Here is a 20,050-nt window from a genome sequence, read left to right on the forward strand (position 1 = left end):
TCCATAAGCTGCTTTGTAGTTTTTTAGGGTGACTGGAGCTTTGGATGTTGAACCACATGAGCCACAGCACAGTGGGAATGAGAGACCCCAGTACTCTGGAGCTCTGCATTGTTTGTACACATTGAATTCCTTTAATGGCAATCAGTGAAAACAAACCACTTGGGTCTGGCGATGTTTTCTTTTTCTTTACACGGTTTCTTTTGCTGTGAGAAATGAAGATGTTGTGAACAGCCCATCTGCATTTTTGCAACACCTCCTCTGTTCTTCGATTATTTTGGTTTGATGGTGTCACTCTGCATGTTTATATTCTTTTCAAATGTTTGTGCCACTCTCTTCCTATATCAGGTGCTCAGAGCCTCATCCATCCTGACCTTGAGTGTCTCCAGGGACAATGCACCCACCACCTCTCTGGGCAACATGTTCTAGTGCCTCACCACTCTTATTGTGACCAACTTCTTCCTTATATCCAATTTAAATCTTCGTTCTTTTAGTTTGAAACCATTTCCCCTTTGTCCTATCACAACAGACTGTGTTAAAGAGCCTGTCCCCTTTCTTCTTACAGCCACCCTTTAGATACTGAAAGGGTACTCTCAGGTCTCCCCATAGCCTTCCCTTCTCCAGGCTGAACATCCCCAGCTCTCTCAGCCTGCCCTCACAGGGCAGGTGTTCCATCCCTGGGATCATTTTTGTTGCCCTCCTCTGGATGTCCTCCAGCAGGTCCACATCTCTCTTGTATGATGCACTCCACATCTGGACACTGTACCCCAGGTGAGGCCTCAGCAGCACAGAGCAGAGGGGCAGGATCATCTCCTTCACCCTGCTGGCCACACTTCTTTTGATGCATCCCAGGGTATGGTTGGCTTTCTGGGCTGTGAGGGCACACTGCTGGCTCATGTCCAGCTTGCCATCCACCAGTACCCCCAGGTCCTTTCTGGCAGGTCTGTGCTCCATCCTTACATCCCCCAGCTTGTACTGATAGTGGGGGTTGCCATGATCCAGGTGTAAGACTTGGATTTGTTGAACCTCATGAGGTTCACCTGGGCCCAGTATTCAAACCCGCCTGGGTGGCATCCATCTCTCAGGCTTTAGGTTATTTGGAAGAGCTTGAATACTTTTTTTCCCTCGTTTGTCACCTTAGGAATATGAATTTTTATCCTCTTGTGCTTTGCTGATTTTTTTTTTTATTTTTTTTTCATCTCTCAAAGGAAGTTTTGTCACCAACTATAAGAACTTTTTATTTGTATATTTTTATTTTTATTTTTGTTGTCTTTGAGGAACCTTCTAGAATCACACAGTCACAGAATATCCCAAGTTGGTTCTTATGGGTCCTTTCCATCTAATCCAACTCCTAGCCCTGTACAGAACCATCCCAAAATCAGACCATATATCTGAGAGCAACAGAAATTGGGTTAAATTAAAAAGTGGTGCTTTGAAGGTGGAGTCACGTTCCCCACTTGTCTGCAATGAGTTGCCCTCCACCCAAAGGGAGGGAGGACTGTTAATCTCTCTGTGGGCTTGCTTTGAGAAGGTTCTTGTTTAAAACAGCATTTCCCGAAGAAGGAATCCCAGCTGGGCCTGAGGAAAGCTTGAGGAGGAGCTGCTGGGGCCCAGCGCTTCTGCAAGGGGCTGCTTTGTGTGGGCAACACAACAACTTGTCTTCAGGATGCCTTTCCTGTGGCATCCAGTCGGTACAACAGTTGCTTGCTCAGCTGCCACACGATAGGAATCTTTGTTGGAAGCATACTTTTTTCCTTCCCTTTTCTTTTCTGCAAGCTTACCGGCAGAGCCTGCAAAAAGACGAGAGAAATAAAAGAAGGGGGCAAAAGGAGTGGTGCAAGGTGTGGTTGGCTTTCCCCAGCACCTGAAATCGTTCATCTTGGCTCCACGCAGTGGACGTGCGTGGGCCTGCTGTACCCGGCGGGGCAGGGAGGAACGACAAAAAGAAAAAAAAATAGGACGAAAAAAAAGGGGAAGGAAAGAATGGGGAAATTTCGCTTTTCCGTCCTTCTCCAGGCACAAAGGGCCGGGGGGGCTGCGGGCAGGGAGGGGTTTCCCCGGAGGCGGGGCCGCGCCGAGGTGGCCGCTGAGCGGCAGCCGAAGCGGAGCGGGCAGCGGCGGGCGGGTGCCGCCATGGAGCCGGGGGGCAGGCGCGGCCGTGCTGCTGAGGAGGCCCCGCGGCCCGAGGAGGAGGAGGTGGACCCCCGCATCCAGGTGAGGGACCCCGGGCCGCGTCCTCCCCGCTCGCGGGGTCGGGCGGTGCTCTTCGCGGGCGGCCCTTTGTCGGCGCGCAGCCCCCTCCCCGGCTGCTGTCGGCCGTGACCTTGGCTGCGGAGCGGGTCTGGTACCCCGAAATGAGGGGATGGGAACGGGGTGGGGGAGGAAATGGCATGTTGTTTTATTTATTTATTTTAGAAGGAGCTGTAATGGCAGCTGGCGTTTCCCCTCCGTCAGTGCTGTTCGGAAGGGTTCTTATTCTGTCGCGCCTTTCAGATGAAGCTTTTCTCCCCCAAACCGAGACGTGACCTGCTGCCTGCTGCAGGCACGGCATGTATTTTTGGGTCCAGATCTGTGGTTCGTCGCCTCTGGCCGTGAGGAGCCCCCGCGGAGAGGGGGAGGGCTCCTCTAGTTTTACCTCTAGTACATATTTATTCGAAAGATTTAACACCATTGCTTTTGCTGTTAGAGATCAAAATGTTGGCTCGAAGGCAGGCTTAATAAATGTCGTCATCTGTCCCACTGACTGGTTGTGTTATAGAGAGGCTTGCCAAAATCCAGAGCAAAATGCTTTACATGTGTTTCTTCTTTTGCATCTCCTGTGGTCAGACTAACGTGATGCTAATGTTTTTGGGGGTGTCTGCAAACTAGCAGATGCTGGCTACCTTGATGAACAGGACAGAAATTATTGTATTTGACGTTTATTTTTAATTGTGAGGAATAGGCCAGAACAGGAAACGTATTGTCTTAAAATAAAACGGCCAAGTTGCTCTGATTATTTTTCTTGTAAGCTGCAGAATAGAAGACCAGTGGCAAAGTTGTTCCGAGTGTCTCAAGTTTTCCTGTTTTCATTAAACATGTAAGCCACAGCCCTTGTGAGCTTTCTGTGGGGATGCTAAACAACCGTTCTCAGAAACAATTCTTCATACACGTAATTCAGCGTTTTCTTTCTTTCTTTTCAGGGGGAGTTGGAAAAGCTGAATCAATCTACAGATGTAATCAATCGGAGAGAGACAGAACTGGAGGTAGGGAATTCATCCTTGCATTTTCCTTCTCTACATGTTGGGTTTTGTGAGCAACAGAACGAGGTTTTTGAGCAGGTTCCCTCCTGAACTGTTATCCCAAGTGGTTATTTGGCAACAAGGAACTGATGATAATTTTGAAAGGTGTGAGTGATGCTGACAGTGTGAAAGCCCTAAGTGGAACACCCAGCCTCCCTCACTGCCAAACCCTATTTTTAGGTTTTGAAACTAAACCAAGACAAGTTCTGTTTTCACAAGTAGCTCCCTTGGGTTTGTGTTCTTGTGATTATCGGCGGTGCAGTTGTTTGGTTGAAAGATCTGTGGTATAAAAATGCCTGCTAGGATCTCCTCATATGTATTTATTTTTTTAAGCTGGTCATTTTGTTTTTGCCATTACTTTCCTTACTTAAAAAGTAATGATGAGAAGTTGAAGATGTTGAAGGAAAAGACTTCCTACTCAGGGGAAAAAGGGGCTTTCTAGGCTGTTTAAAAATCCAGTAGTATGTTCTGGAGTGATCGATGTGAGTTTCAGCTGCTCAGCCATTCTTCTGGAAGGCTCAGCACCATGGTTCTAATACTGACTCAGAATTAACTGGCTCACTTGTGCATCTAAGTTTTCTTTTGTTATCTGCAAAACAAAAGATAAAACCCCTGAAAGCGTGCGGTGAATTTATTGTTAGCAGAAAGCTGGCATAACGTGCTACTTTAGATCCTACATAATTTTGATAACATTACAGTATTATGAATACTATATTCAGCTGTTCCATTCAGCTGGACAGGACGCAGCGATCCCTGAGCTTGTTGTATGGCAGTTTTCTTCTCTATTTTCTGTTTTTGGCAGGTAGATCATGAATTTATTGGCAAATAAACTTGGCAGAACTGGGGACTATTTGTTATGGAGAATTAAACTATATTTCAGCTGTGAAAAGTGCTCTGTGTCACTAGGTTCATTTGGATTTTAAGAGTGCACTTAAAAAAAAATTTAGGTTCAACAGTACCAATTAAACACACTCTAACTTTCCTCAGGAGCAGTACTATATACGTAAACGTACTACTATATATATATATACACGCAGCTGTTGATAGATGCAACTTAAATGGACTTAAAACATTCCTAGAGGAATATTACTTCTGGTTTTATTTTTTTTGTGTGTGTATAATGTAAGTCCTTGCTTTTATACTGCAGACAGAAAAGGCTGCTTGGCAGAGCTCTCTTATAGGGTAAATGCACAGTTGGGAAGGAGGAGCTGAGTCTTTGAAACAGTGATCCCAGTTCTAAAATCCTTGAATGCTGCTGAAGAACATGGGCTTTTGGGAGAGCCATGCTGGATTTGCCCTTTAAGTTTTAGCGTATTGATTGCTCCTAGCTGCTTGCCCCTCTTGTTGCCTGTTTCTAGTTTGTGTTGTTGCTGCTATTGCAAGATGGTTCATTAGATGATGTGCTTTTTTTTTCCTCCAAACAATGGAGTTATATTTATCATCTTCTTCCGTTATTGAAAATATGAAGCGAATAATGTAGTAGTTGACTTTATAATAGTTGACGTTAATGGGAACACAGTGTCATTAGGCTATTTACATTACAGGAAGCTCATACAGAACATCTCATGGTATTACTTTGTGGTCCATTCATTCCCACTGTTGAATGTTTCCTGGATGATTTGAAAAAGCAAATGGAGAGTTTGAGGGGAAGGTACATTTCTTTGAAGGAAGTTCATGAAAAAATCCCTCATGTTTTTGTGACATGAAGTACTCTCTAATAAGCAGGAAGAGTAACCTTGTGGCATCTAAATTCTGAGAGTCTGCTTTGGACTTCCTGCAGCTTTGCACAGCCTCTCCAGCTGGATTGCTGTGCACACTGGCTCTTTCCAGATCCTAGTGACAGGAAAAATGCTGTAGGCGTTATGTGTTTGTAAATCCCATGCTTTCGTTCTCACTGTGCCTCAGGTCTACATCTGCAAAATGGTCATGTTTACCCAATAGAAATGTTCTGGGGCTAACATCAGTAAATGCTTCTAGGATTGTGACATTGCATTCTCCTGGTGCAGCCGCAGGCGTGTCAGTGTTTTAATGATGTTGAAGATATTGGAGTTAGCTGCTCACAGAGGTGACAAAATGAGGGATCCCGCTTAGAGTTGATCAGCCTACCTTCTTAAAGCAAATAAAAATTAAAAAAAAAAATCTGCACTCAAATCACCAAGTGAGAGGTGCGATTTTACATGTGTAGCGTGACTTGAACAGAAATGTTGAAGTTGGCTAAATCTGTTCTTTCGGTTGGTGTAATCATTCATTTTTTGCTCTTTTGGCCTATCCCACTAAACCCTGAAGGAATGTCCTGACCTTGTGGTACTCACAGCCTGTTCAGGACCTGCAAAGCTGATAAAGGGCACTGAGAGACTGTTAGTTACGCGTTGCCTTAATGTATTGCCTGTTAATGAATCTTTGATTGGCTTCATTTAAAACTGGTCGTGCCACTCGTACTAAGTGCAACGCTGAGCGTTACTGACACAACAAAGGGATGATAAAGGCCCTCCAGAGGATTGAACACTTGGCTTTCCCAGTGTCCCTGCTTATGCTGGAAGCCTCTCTGAAGAGGTGTCGGAAACATCTTGTAGTGGAGATAGAAGCAGGTTTTGACCAAATACAAGTTAGAGCAGCACCTTGCTATTTCAGTGCTTTTCCTGTTTACTGGAAACACATCTGCATGGGAACTTGCATCAGGGGCTGGAAATGCACTTAGCAAATGTGCACGGCGCACCCATCCATCTAACCCCTACATTTTGTTGACCAGCTCCTGGAAGTACAATTTAGCCGCAGCAGATCCGTCGAGGGACCCTCCAGCAGCATTGCAGGGGGAAAAATGCAGCACATACCATTAAAATTACCACAGGAATCTCAGCAATCCCAATGTGTATTTGTTGGAGTCTGTGTTTATGGAGCTTCAAGCCTGCTAATGTTTGTTAAGGGACGACGATTGCACACAAAAGCTAGAGCTGAGCAGCGCTGCTTTCAGCTGTGCTTGTTTAAGTGGGACTTGTTTAGGATCCTTCTTGGATGCTTGCCTAGATGCTCTAGTCCCAATCTGCAAGGCTTTGTGCTCCTTTTAGTCCTGCGTTTGTCCTAAAGGTTACTCCAGGTTGGTGTTGAACAGAGTCGCAGGAAAGGGTTGTGTCTGCCATGGTGCTCTCACTTGTGAGCCCTGTCAGCATCTGAAGCCCTTGCAAAAGGGAAAGAGCTGTCCCTTCTGCTTCCCTCTTAATATACTTGGTTTATGGGGCAGAAGCTCCAGATTTTGACCATGTCTCATACAAGAATTTTATGTCGACTATTTTTTTTTAAAAGATCCACCTCCAGGTTTTAGAAAAATGGCCTGTCAGCATCAGGAATCTCATTCTGAGCACACCTTTGTGGGCTGGGGAAATTTATCTGTAGGGCCATGAACCACCCCTGTGCAGTGTCTTCCAGCATCCTGGCAAAGAGTGCTCAGCAGAGGGAGGAGCAGCTCAGCAGCCCTTCTTCCCGCTGTCTTGGAGGGCATGATATATATGTGTGATGGATTCGTCCAGCACTAAGAGCTCTTTCCCTGTCTGTATTGTCTGCATGTTTCCATAGGAAATGGCTTCTACGTGGGATTGGTGTTACTGTAGTTATCTTGCCTTCTGTTTTTGCCTGTGGATGAGCAAGGAAAGACTTCTTCCTCTACTCCTAGTGGTAGTTTTCTGAACACATGCCTGCCTGCATCTGCTGTGTGTGTAATGGCACAGCATACCCACTCCCAACCCTGCAGGTTGCTGGTGCTGACCCCACTGTAACTCTGTGACAGAGGAAGTCAGGGAGGAACGCTGCCTCCCTCCTGGAAGCATGAAGCTTTTGTCTCTGGCAGGAGCCTCATTGCCCCCACACTTCCAGGCTGGTTTAATGGGTTGCCAGAGGTTCTGCACTCCAGATTGTCAGGATGGGCATAGGGCAGCCTCTGTAAATGAAATAAAGATGTGCTTGGTACTAAGATGCTTCATACACAGTTGATGTGCTAGGTTTATTTTTAAGAAGAAAATTGTTTGAGAAGACATGCTTCTTTTGATGGGCTGAAATAGTGATTTGTCTGTCATCTGGCATCTAACACCAGCTCATCAGCGTCACTCATCAGAAAGGAAAAACCAGCACACTCTGTTCTCCAGCAGGTGCAGGTGAAATGCAAAACTTTGCTTCTTTCCACATTTTGCAGCAAAAGCATGTATGGGGTAGAGGTCTGGCGTGCCCCCTAAAGCTGCACTTGGGAAATCTATCATGTAGGAGAGAAGTGCTAAGGATTTCCAGGAGGAAAGCTGACAAAAGTGGAGCTCAAGCAGATGTAGAAGATGATGTTGAAAAATAAACTGCTGCTGTTAACCTGATGCACCAAGTGCTGTGCCCACTGGAGCATGTGTGGCAACCACCTATGGAGTGAGAGCCTACTTAGTAAGACTAACTTCAGTGGAAGGTTTGAGGACTGCTTTTTTTGCATTTTGCAACAGGTGTGGAGGGTAAAGTGTCTTAATCAGCTTTTACCAGCTTTGGAAATAGTGTGGCTGATTCACAGGATTTGTACCTAAGCTGAGTTCTTGCTTTCTGTGCCAACTAGCCTTTGTGCTGGGAAGCCATCCCCTTTCAAGGAACTGAAGTACAGAAGCTAGAAGATGAGGTTTGTGCTAGAAAAGCTGCACAGCATATGCTGCACTGTCTTGGTTCTGCTGACGGCAGGGAATTGCAGGAATTGTCATCTTTTTCTTTCTCCAGAATCCGTGGTGCTGGGCGAAGGTCTGAGCGCAGTGAGTCTGGCAGTTCAGTAGTAACACTCGCAGGGTGCTCATCACGCTGTGGGACTTGATGAACAGCGTGAGGATGGCGTGGTGTCTGCCTAGCACGGCTGGAAGGCTTCCCCTGTGCTCGGGACCGTGGGGAAACTGTATCACCACGCGGGTAGTGAGCCTGTACATTTTTGGAGTGAGTGTTCATAGAATCATGGAATTGCTTAGGTTGGAAGAGAGCTCAAAGCCCACCCAGTGCCAACCCCCTGCCGGAGGCAGGTTGCCACTTAACAGATCAGGCTGCCCAGGGCCCCATCCAACCTGGATGGTTGGATGTGGCCCTCCAGGGATGGGGCACCCACAGCTTCTCGGTCTGGGGTGCTTATGGTGGTGGAGCCTGTGGACTTATGTTCTTGGCAATTGGGAGCCTGGGAATAAATATCTCATTTAAATAAGTCATGCGATGCATAACATGGCTATAAAGTTCTGGGATGTTTTGTTTTTCTTTATTTTCCTCTGTGGGGGAAAAGTGAGGGTCTCTGGATGAAGATTCAAAATTGGAAACGGGAATCTTCTGGGGAAAATAAGAACTGTTGACTTGCTCCAGTATGTTCTTCAGCTGAAAAGCCCTGGTCTGTGTAGCAGCTCTCCTGTTAGGTGGGGCCATGCCCACAGAAAACATGTGCTTAAAGTCTTACAAGTCCTGGGTGCCTCAGGTGCCAGTTAGAGGATGAGTTACAGTATAGTAATTTGTATGCGATGGTGGGAGATTCGTGGATCCAGAAGTTGCACCATCCTTGGTATTTTTTGGTTTGGTTTTGCCCTTCTCTCTTCCTGTTGGAAGAGTGTATATTTGAGGTAGGTCTCTAAGCACGGATTTGCTAGTGATAATATGAAGTTGCTGCTGTCAGGTTTCTTTGTTCCAAGTGCTTATCTTACTGACATGGGAACTGAATTTGTTGATGATTCGCTGCGTAAGGGCTTCTTATTTTTGTAAACTTGATGCATATATGTTTGCTTTTCCTTTATGCATTTTCTGCACCTGGTATCCAAATACACAGCTTGCACAAGTTGAAAGCTAAACCTTCAGGTGCACTCATTTAGAAATGATTTTTTTTATTTTATTGCTGCATTTATAGGAAAATTACTTTTTGCTCAATGTACTTCAGTATTTGATGTTTTTCTCGCAGTATAGCCATCGTGCTGGTTATCTTATTACAGTTTCTTGCAAAATTCATTTGGAACTGCAAACCATGTGTTGCCCAGTACTTTAGTTGGAAGCACTCAGTCTCTTCTCACTGAGGGACTCGTTCATTCTGTACATATTGTTTGAATGATACGCTTCATCCTTTCACTTCATCACTTCATCCTTGGATTATTGACTGGATTCAAGTTATTACAATTATAAGTCTCTGTTCTGGCTCTGCTACCCAGTTAAGTATTTCCTTAGAATAAATTGGAGCACCTTAAAAAAGAAAGCTTCTTTGCACTAGAAAAAATACTACCAATGCTGTTTAAGGTTTTAAATAACCCTGAAAAGGAACCAAATCCGCTTTTACTGAAGTACGTTTCCTTTTCTGTGAAACTAATGTACTGTTGCAGATTTATCCAATTCTGTGAGCGTAGTCATAGGCTCCAATGTATATTAATTCTTTCAATGAATAAATAGTTGTGCATTCTAGAAATCCTCAGCAGTAATGATGAAACCCTCCTGAATTAGAGCACTTCTTCAAGCCAGCTGCTTCCTGATTTATCACCATGTCCCTCCAGCAGTCTGCCTAAATCCTGGTCTCTAATTAGAATTACAGGGCTTGTCAGTAGCTCACATGGCCCTTCCTCTCAGTCTCCTTAAACCCTAGGCCAGATCTCAGCCTATATTTGCATCTCTCTGCAACAATTTCATTGATTTAGAGTCTGGCTTGGATGATGAGATTCAAATCAGGATCACTCTGCTTAATGGTGTGGAAGTTTCAGTGGAGCAGAAAAGATAATTTAACCTTTTCAGTTAATCTCATAGAGGGCAACTCATCTCATATGGAAGAAGCTGGAATTTATGGTTCTTAAATACAACAAATAATGATCAAATGGAAAGTGAAGCCTATATCAATTGGTACAAATCATAGCTGAAAAGATAGGCTTTAATGGTGGACAATCTTTCTTCAATGACCTGGAAATTTTTTGTCTCTCTTGAAGAGTTTATAGAATGGAAAGAGGAGCCGACTTGAAAATATACCACTGCTGTGTGGGAAGAGTCTGATTCTTCCTTCTGCAGAAAGCAGATTTGGTCTGTCCTCATCTGTGCTATGAAATGGTGCCTCTGCTGAGGACACTGCTTGGAGTGGGACATGCGTTGACGTGGAGGAGACGCTGGTCCTGTCTGAGTGCCAGTTTGCTGTGGGATTAGGCCTGCCTGCTAGCCCAGCTTTGATTAGTGAAAGGAGAGGCACAAGCAGTGAGGAGGATGCTAGAAATTGTGTTGAAAATCTCTACTAAATATCCAGCTATTGAAATCGGTGAAGCAAATTCAAGGAAACTTCTGTCAAGTGTCCTCTGGAAAGTTTGAGGACTGTAGCAGAAATGCTAAGCCAGGGCTTGAACCAGTGATTGAGCACCTGGTGGGAAGGCAGGGCCAACCCAGGGCAGCTCAGGTGCATGCAATACACCTGAGTGACTGGATGGGGTGGAGCCAGGATCCACCCCTCCCTAGACCTCATTTGAGGGTTGGCAGTGAGGGTAGGGATATCTCATCTGGAGATCCCTGCCTACCTGAGGCCTTACAAGGTTAGGCAGATTTTTTTCTTTGTTTCTGTGTCCACAGTTTCTGTACTTGCTGCAGCCTAGGACTTTGCTACCCCACTATCACTGCTGTGCTTTCTACTGCGTTATAGTGTTACAGAGGACAAACTTGAATTTCTGTAACATTATGTGTGCTCCTGAACCGCTGTGAAGGGTAAAAACAGCGGAGTGGATGAGATGTCTTTGCCACCTGTCTCTCAGAAGTGGTTACACTGCTATTAGCCTCCCTCTGAGTATTTTCCTAGCTCTTCCTCTCTGAGAAATCCTGCAGCAGCAACTGGTACAGGCTATTGCAAGCTTTGTATAAAAGCTGTCTTTGGAAGATGAACGCTTGCTACTCAGGATCCTGGCTTTACAGTGCAGTTACTGGGTTCTTGTTGTTACCTCTACTGAATAATTCTGGCTTTCTCCAAATGACAAAACTGTTTTGAATGTGTTGGATTGTGTGTGGGTCCAAAGAGCAACCTGAAGGGAGGAGACTTCACGGATAAATTTTAAAGCTCTAATCTTTGTTTTGTTTTTTTTTTTCTTCCCCTTTTCCCCCTTTGCAACATTTTGAAGGATGCACGCCAGAAGTTCCGCTCCGTGCTGGTCGAAGCAACGGTAAAACTGGATGAACTGCTAAAGAAGATTGGGAAGGCTGTAGAAGATTCTAAACCTTACTGGGAAGCTCGAAGGGTGGCCAGGCAGGTAAGAACTTTCTGCCTTATAAGCTTATGCTAGAAAGCACATAGTGACTGCGTCACTTTCCCTGCTATTAATAACATCATAAGTGTACACTCTCGGCTGACACTGGTTTTTGTCTTGGGTTGCATGTCAGCCATATGAAGCGATGGCAAAGCGTGCTGCTTCTTCATTGCCACAGCTGCCCGTGTTCTTCAGTCCAGGAGCAGCTACAACAGACAAGAACTATGAATAGCAAAAGGACCAGTGCTGTTCTCCTCTCGTTACCAGCGGCCTTTCAGAGCCGTCCTCTTTCCTCTCACAACAGTTGTAATTGTTCAAAAACGTAGCGTAGACCTTGTATATCTGCTTTTTCATCTTAAAACAAAATACTGAGCAGATAAAAGGCTGCAACTGGAGGCTGTTGGTGAAGAGGCTCAAGTGGGCAAACCTGGAGAGGCCTGAAGGGTTTGTTGCTGATGAGGTTGTGCCGAAGCAGGATTGTGCTGAGTGTGGGTCTAAAATTTGTTGGTATTGTTCGCAATTGAGCTTTGCTTTTTGTATGATCGTGTGGACTTTGCCAGCCTCACTCCAAGTGCTAAAGCTAACTTGATTATTGATAGGCACCAGAAATTGTTTTTTGTGTTGTTTTTTTCTTTGTTGAAAAGGCCATGTGTGGCTGAGGTGGGAAAGGATGAGGAGTGAAGGTAGGGATGTGATCTACTGGCTGCGAGGAAAACAAGAAAGCTTTTGAGATGTCAGGCAGCTTTTTCACCTTACAGAAGAATTAGCTGAGAATTGAGCATGTGGTGGCTTAGGGGGTGCTTCTGCTTGGTGTGTGCGGTGGGTTCTGCTGGTGCTGAGCTGTCTCAGTGTGTGGAGATGTGTGGGGATTATTAAACTTGATCGTTGAGACTAGAAAGAGCATGGTAAATAAGTAAACTCCACTTCTGAACATAGTAAGTGTGGTATCTACTACTCTGTAGCTGCTCTGAAAGCAATCCCTGCTCACAGGGCCTGTGGTGCATGGTAGAGGTAAACGAGTCGTGATCTAGAGAAAGAAAGGAAGTTGGTAATAAGATCAAGGAGCTGACTGTTTATATTGTGCTAATTAATATGCATAATGTCAATAAATAAATAAAAAGGCCTTGCCTCAAATGTGATCTCATACTTCTCTTACTATAAACAGCTATAGAATAGCTACAGAATGCATAGGATTTCGGGAGTTGCGCTTGGAAAAGTCAGTGATGAAAATGCATACTTTGCAGTAGCAAAATTCAGATGAATTTGAGGTTTGTAACCTCTCACGCACTGAGAGCAGTGAACTTTGTCCTCTGTCCTGAAGTTGGCGGCAGATATGTCCTGAAGTGGAATTTCTTACTCTTGCGTCTTTGCTGCACCCAAAATCCATTCGATCGTACTAGTTCAAAGGTACTTTGTGGGAACTTGTAAAAAACCCCAACTGCTTGAAGTCTGGAGATTTGCAAAATCACTGGTCTTGTTAGGAAACACCATCTTGTTCTCCAAATTCATTTTGTCATTAGCTGGGTTTAAATGCTGCTTACCCCAGATCTGCTGATTGGTTACACAAATATTTTAATTTCTTAACACTTGATAGCTTAACCTTTCTTCTTCTTTTTTTTTTTTTTTATTTTTTGGTGGAGATTCCCCTTCTTACCATTCCTTTGACTTTTCTCCTTTTTGTGTTATGGACCAAGTCATGGAACAGGGCTTCCTCTTTATATCTGCTCAGGAGATTAACCAGAGACAACCTTCCAGCTTTTCTTTTGGCACCTTGTCTAATATCAGTCTTGAAATACAAAATAGGAAGGCAAAGAGGGATGTTAGTGTTGTGAACAGAGCATGTATCTGGAAAGCAGGAGATTGGGCAGATGCCTTACTGACACTGACATCGATCTTCCCTAAGAGTTTTTTTAGTCTTCATTTAGTCTAGGAAACTTCAGTTTAATTGGGAGCAAATTTGCTGTATAAAGCAGGGTAGGATATGAAACTAAAGGAAAGTACCAGAATATTGTGTTTAGGTGCCAGCCCAACACCTTTCTTTTACACTTTCATTTCTAAAGTTTTAAAGAAGTTACGGGAATAGCTTTCTCTTTCTCTTTCCATTTGAGTTTAGAAAAAACATTCAGCTTATGAAGTTTCTTTTCTGCCTTGTTTTTGCAACTATTCTAGAGCCATTACATTACTTCTGAAAACGTAGGCACAAAGTTCTCCGTGGTTGAAAGAGCTTAATTAAACAATAAATGACAAAATGCATGACTGTGCATAAGAGAAAGGGAAGTGTAAATTCTTCTTGTTCTCTACAAAGGGAAGTAAAAATATGACCTATAATTTGAAGTCTGCCGGAGACAAGGAGCTGAGTGATTAAAGAAACCTAGCTTGGCAGAAGCGCAGGAGTTGTCCAGAGTTACTTGCGTTTAAGCTGCCAGTTGTAGGGCAAGTTATCTTATAAAAGCTGTATTTTATCATATAGAGGAGTTTGTTTTCACATTGCACCAGCATGATTCTCTTCTGGAGATGCTTCTTACAGCTATTAAGGTAAAATACAATAAAATGGGACAAGGGCACTGACGTAGGGTTGGCAAAAATCAGGTCCCTGAGTCGAGTGCACCCTGGAGAAGCTTTAGGACCATGAATCTTTTTGTCTCCTCACCCTTATCCTCATCTTGTGCAATCCTGTGCTGGCAGAAGATGGTGAATTCAAAACAAATGAATCCTCCTATGCAAGAGTCCTGTAGCATCTTGTTTGTGCAATGAGAGAATTTCAGCTTGGTCTATCTCAGAGCAAAACTTCGCTATAACAGAACAATGATGCCTTAGTGTTGAGTGTTTGAGAGATTTGTCCTCCGAAGCGGTGGCACAGGGAATCAGAATACTGCCTGTTGACACCAAAGCTTTGATATTCAGCTTTTGCTGAGGCTGAAAGCGAAAGCAAGATAATGCTCTTGACCCTGAAGGTTTAGTGCCACTTATGCAAAGACAACTTTGTTGTGGTTCCTTATTTGGTACTGCAGTGGGCCTTTTGTGTTCGCTGTGGGGATACCTAGCTGGTTTAGAGCATTTTGATTCAAATTAGTTAATTGGATTTTAATGTGTTTTTGCCGCAAGGAATTTTTTGCGGCTGTCATATTCTCTTTTTTTCATGTTGTTCTCTTTGACTTACACCATAATGCTCGTGTTCAGTGAAAGAACCTTGACCTGTAACTGGGGATCATGTATGTGTGCAAGCAGTGATCACACTGCAGCAATCCCAAGTTCACCTAATCCAGAAGGTGGTCTGGGTTCTAGGTGTTGGGAAGATTGATTTTTTTTTTTTAATTTTTTTCTTCCCCATGTCTTTATTACTTTTTTCTTTCTTTTTTTTTTTTGGCTTGGTGATCTGTTTCTCTCTGTGACTAGTCTGAAAATATTACTTCTTTGCCCAAAGGTAGTGGGGAAGGACAACAGCATTACCAGGAAACATTAGTAGCATAAACAACAGCATAGGTCCTGAGCCTCTGAGGTAAGGAGTGTCCTAAGCCACTGTTGACTTAGCATTTTGTGGGGTTGGTGCTGCAAAACTCCTATGCAATAATGTCTGAGAAGGCAATGAGAGTTTGAGAAGTGTGTTACGTCACCAGTGGCAGCATGCTCTGGGACAGGATGCTGTGCAAAAGCAAGTGTGGTCTATTGCATAAATAATTGGGCTGTTCAGAGTTGGTTTTGTGCTGCTGCATGAGTTAGAGAAATTACTTCATCTTTCCCTAAGATCCCATGTGAAGTGGAGCTGTCAGGCTGCTGTGAAGCTGAGTTCATTAAGGGAAGTGAAAGCACTTTGGGGTCATAGGGTAAAAGGTGCCTTTAAAACACTGCTGTTCATACGTCATCACTTGTGAACCCAGAGACAAACCAAACAGAGCTCAACTTTCCTGCTTTGCTTCTGATGGGGAAAAGAAGATGTGATAAAAACATATTCCCCCACCCCCATAAGTACAAAAACCCATGTATTTGTAGTGACCCTAGTCAGAATGAAAGCCTTGGGAGTGTTGCTTTTAAGGAAGCCTTATCTCCTGGTACTAAGCTCGTTTTGCAAAGTGAGAAGTTATGTTTTAGTCCCCAGTACTGGCTCCCGTGGGAGTAGGTGCAGATACATCTCTCAGCTTTAGTACTGAGTCTGTTTGGGAGGGACGTAGTTATGCTTTGTGATATTCCCCGCACTCCCTGCTCTGTCTAGCTTTTTTTAAAAGGGTATTGGAAAACCTGATTCAGTTGAAAAGAGGTGAAGGATCAATGCTAGGTCATACCTATATGTTTCTCTCATTCAGGGATCTATCTGTAACAGATGTTCAGAGAGCAGTGATACACTGAAGTATATATGTGGTTTTCATCCCTCTTGGGTCACCTGCACTGATTCTGCTTTACAGCTAGTTCTGCTTTTCATGTTGTTGGTGTACTTTCTTAAAAAAGAACTCTTCTATCACAAAAAGCTTGGAAAAAATGTGCTGGAATCAGTATGTACAATGGTGTCTTCCCTGCTGCAGGCTGGGTGTACCAAAGATTAAATACTTTTGATGGACAAATAAATTGTGCTCAGCAGGGACAGATTTCCTTCTCTCAACAGCTCTTTGTAGTCCAGCACCTTCTCCTCACCTCACTAGTACCCCTTCTGTCTTGTAATATTTTATACTGGATTGACACATCAGTTTGAAAAGTCAGCTGGCAGGGTGAAGAATTATTAAGGGTGAGCTTTCAGATACTCATACCTTGGGTCTCTATTCAGCCTGTCTTCACAAAACCTCAGGGGACCTAGTTACCACTGAGCAATCATTTCCTCTTTCAAATATGATTTTGGTTGGATTTGACTGGCAGGATCACAAGTTTGTGGAGGACACCAGTAGACCAAGGTGGGTACTTAGGAGTCACCTTGATCAGCTATACCTACTGAAAGGTTTAGAGTCTTGTCTAAGGTAATCATTTGAGCCCTTACTGGCTCTAGTTAGGGGTGAGAGGCAGGTGCATGCGAGAAGCCTTCTAAAGTGCATCCCTGTTCCTTGGATGCAGAGTATAGGCATCTCATCTTTGGTTGCTTGGCCATTGAAAAGTTGTCAGCTGAATCCGGCGGTGAGTGATTCTACAAATCTTTCATCCAAAGTGAATTAGGATGAGAAGTAGCTGCAGCAATCTTGCAGAACAGGAGCTGAAGAGTAATTTAGCCACTTGATGGTGAAGGTGGGAAGGGTGTAAGCAGGTAAGAGCACACTTACCTTGTTGGAAGGCTCTTCCTTAACTGATGATACTGTTCTGTGCAGGAGATTGCAGTCCCTATAAGTGAACAAATATTTCCAAAGTGGCCACTGAATCTCAGTTTCTAGGTGTTCAGCTTGAGATGTCTGAAAGCAGTATGGTTCTACAGATGGTGAGTTGCTTAGCTCTGGAGATGAAGGCTTTTTACGTAAACATAACTTGGAGGTTCAAAACTGCCAATCACACCCTTAAAATTAATTAGGAATTGGAAAGTGTTGTCTTCCTAGTGTTTCCTGAAGCACTCAAGTTTCCCATCCAAATCTGCTCAGTGAAAGAGAGCTAATTGGATCACAGTACCAGCTTGCTTGGCTGCAAACAAGGGGACAGCTCTGGGTGTGAGTGACAGCTCCCAGTTCCAGATCCAGCAGCGGTGGATGTCCTGGTCTTCCCCTCTGATTCCTAGGTGTTCTATCCACTGGTGTTTTGGAGGTGAGGTTGAGAAGAGATTCCTTATGGCTACTTTTTGAGCTAAAGACCAGTTGCTTGTGTTTAAGACAACAAGGAGTTAAGATTGGTTTGTGTTATCTAGTAAGCTTATCTTGGCAAAAAAAGATGGAGAGAAGGGGAATTAGAGAAGCAAAAATGAAAATGTCAGCAGAACTGTGACAAACTTGAATTCCTGCTTGGCAGCTTGCCATGAAGTAGTTGTAAAAAGCAAAATTATTGGCGCGGTTACAGTGAGACAAGCAACTGACCCTTCCTGGCTGAAGAAGTGTTTCTGGTTAACTGTTCAGAAACCAAAAATTTGTGTGGTGGATTCAAATTTTCAAAGCAAGCATACAGAGACTTGAAAATTGACTATGACAAACCTTCTACAAATCCTTCCAAGCGTTTGAGGAAAAAAAATGGAACACCCGAAGCATGTGCCTGCTTTCTATGACTGTAGGGCTGCATTATTGCTGCTCTGTGCAGTGCTACTGCTAATGGACTGTCAGTTCTGGTCTTTCTTACTGTTTGTTCATCTCGAGCAGGGAGAAAGCAGTAGAAGGTGGCGTGTGCAGAAGTGCCTTTTTTATCAAGAGACTATCCATGTTAACACAGAGCCAGTAATTGTAAAGGCTTCTAAGAGCATTTGCAGCTGTGTTGCTGTTGTTGTAGCCAGCAGAAGGTACTCTGTTTGGATGTCACTCCTTTGGCCAGTTGCAGTATTCTGTCCTAAGCTGGTAGAACTGAACCATAGTGTGGTTTGGGTAGGAGGGACTTTAAAGACCACCTGATCCCAAACCCATTGCCATTGGCAGGAACTTCTCCTACTAGACCAGGTTGCCCAAAGTCCCATCCAACCTGAACTTGAACAACTTTAGGGGACTGCAATGGCTGGGATGCTGCAGAGGAAAAGGAGACATGGAACTTGCCTTGTGGGTAGTTGAGGAGCTCAGCACAGTAAGGAAGTGGTAAGGAGAAAAAAATGTTTGGGCTATGCAAGAAATAAGGCCTTGAGGGATGAAGCATAGAGTTGTACTTGATGGCCCAAGAAGTTGTGCGAGTTCTTTTTCCTTTGCTGTTCCCTGTGGACTTGCTCTAGACCTAAACCTGCCTTCTTCTCACTGACTCTTTCCTTTTTTTTTTTATGAAACACGTCATGAGATCCTGGGGAAACTGTGTCAATGTGATGTTAGTCCTCCTGTGAACTGTGCAGTTCCCATTGCTGTGATCCCCAGGGCATTTTCAGTATATTCATCTTTCCACAGGGCATGTGGCTGGCTGTGGGACCGGGTGCCCATCTGAAGAGGAAATAAGCCAAGCAAGGGGATCAGACATTTTATTACTGTTATTGTTGGGGGAGAGGAGTCATTTCCTGGACTTGAACCATAGAATCCATTGAGTTTCGTAAACTATTACTAAAGCAGGATGCACTTTGGGTTAAACAAAGAAAATGTTTTGCCACACTCCTGATTTGTGGGAGTGATTTGTGCTCTCATGCTGTGTTGGTGCAACTGTGATCAAAACCCTGTGAGTAGCATGTGGGAGTTGCTGCCCTGTATTTGAGTATGTATGGATCAGTGTTTCACTGCTGCTGGATGGCATTGTGCTTGGTGTGTCCACCTGAAAGCTAAAAACCTGCAAAAGCTGCATTTATGGCTCTGTTGTGTTTTCCAAAGTTGTGAATATGCCTAGGAAGCTGGAAAATGAGATAAGAGAGATGTAACCTGGGTCAGCCAGTTGGAGTTTGCCCAGCTGAGTTATCAGTGCTTTTATTTGTTTACTTTAAGTCCTCAGTCTTAGGGTTGTGTTCTGATTGAGCAGTGTGGCATTCAAGGGTCTCAAACAGTGCCTTCAAACTGCCAAGATGGTAACAGATGTTGCCTGATGGGTTTTGGAAGGTTATTCCAAAGATGAGATCTGCGAAGGAAAGCTTCCCTAAGTGTTTGCCTTCCCATCAGCCCTGCTAATGCAGGACAGTAGGTCAGAGTGACAGGCAGGTTTCTGCCATTTCAATCCTGGGCAGCTGCAAATCTGCCTCGTGTTTGGGAACATGAGCGGCTGCTACCCTCACACTGAAAAAAAACTTTCACAGATCCTTACCTGATTCATATTTTGTGCTCTGTTACTTATGATTCCTGCAGACTAGATAGTATTTGCAGGTGGTTTTACTGCAGGTGCCACGTTCTTGTCACCTTTTGGATGTAGAGACTAATTTTTAGCCATTCTGTTGCTGAAATACATGTGCTGATAAATTCTCTGCACACAATTGTCCCCTCTAAAAGTTGGGCTTCCTGCATCTGTCTGTCCTTCCTATGCCTCGTTGCAGAGGTCTGGTTGTTCTGGGTTGATATTATACATCCTGCATCTTTGTTTTATTTGAGCACGCTCTTCTGTTGATGGATGAATATTTGTATTAGCTGCTGATGCAGAAACTGTGATTGGTTTTATCATTGTTATTGGAAGATGTGCCTTGGAGGGCTATAAATTAAAGATTCTTTCCCCTCCTGTGCTTCTTTCCAGAAGCAGAAGAAAATGCTGTTCTTCCATCAAAGTGTTTTGATGAATTTCTCCATAGATGAGATGAAAAAAATAATTTGTGTGTGTCTTTTGTTCCATCTTCTCCAAAGCATCCAAGAGTCCTTAGCTATTCTGGATGGCAGCAATACAAAGCCAGCTGGCTGTACAACCTCCTCTCCAGTAGTTGCCAATGATACAGTGAGCTAATTATTTTCCTGCTCTTCAAGAATGGCTTTTCTTGCGCTTTTTCTGTTGTGAAATTTAAGCATTGTGCAAGTAGGTCTGGACTAATGAAATACTGGGGTGGGTAAGTTGGTGTAGAAG

At 44.0% G+C, this 20,050-nt stretch overlaps 1 protein-coding gene across 2 annotated transcripts in view; it reads left to right on the top strand.

Moving 5' to 3' along the window:
- The window catches only part of SH3BP5 (SH3 domain binding protein 5), a 40,965-nt gene continuing 22,970 nt past the window's right edge, over window positions 2,056–20,050 (top strand). Inside the window, exons 1-3 of one of the 2 annotated variants that reach the window (XM_021385990.1) lie at window positions 2,056–2,211; window positions 3,177–3,239; window positions 11,378–11,506. In XM_021385990.1, the coding sequence (XP_021241665.1) occupies window positions 2,131–2,211; window positions 3,177–3,239; window positions 11,378–11,506 (273 nt within the window). In that variant the 5' untranslated portion in view covers window positions 2,056–2,130. Of the gene's footprint in view, window positions 2,212–3,176; window positions 3,240–10,779; window positions 10,802–11,377; window positions 11,507–20,050 lie in introns of those variants that run through there. The other variant, XM_021385992.1, reaches the window with a different exon arrangement.

This window comes from Numida meleagris, chromosome 2, assembly GCF_002078875.1.
Source record: "Numida meleagris isolate 19003 breed g44 Domestic line chromosome 2, NumMel1.0, whole genome shotgun sequence".
Lineage (NCBI taxonomy): Eukaryota > Metazoa > Chordata > Aves > Galliformes > Numididae > Numida > Numida meleagris.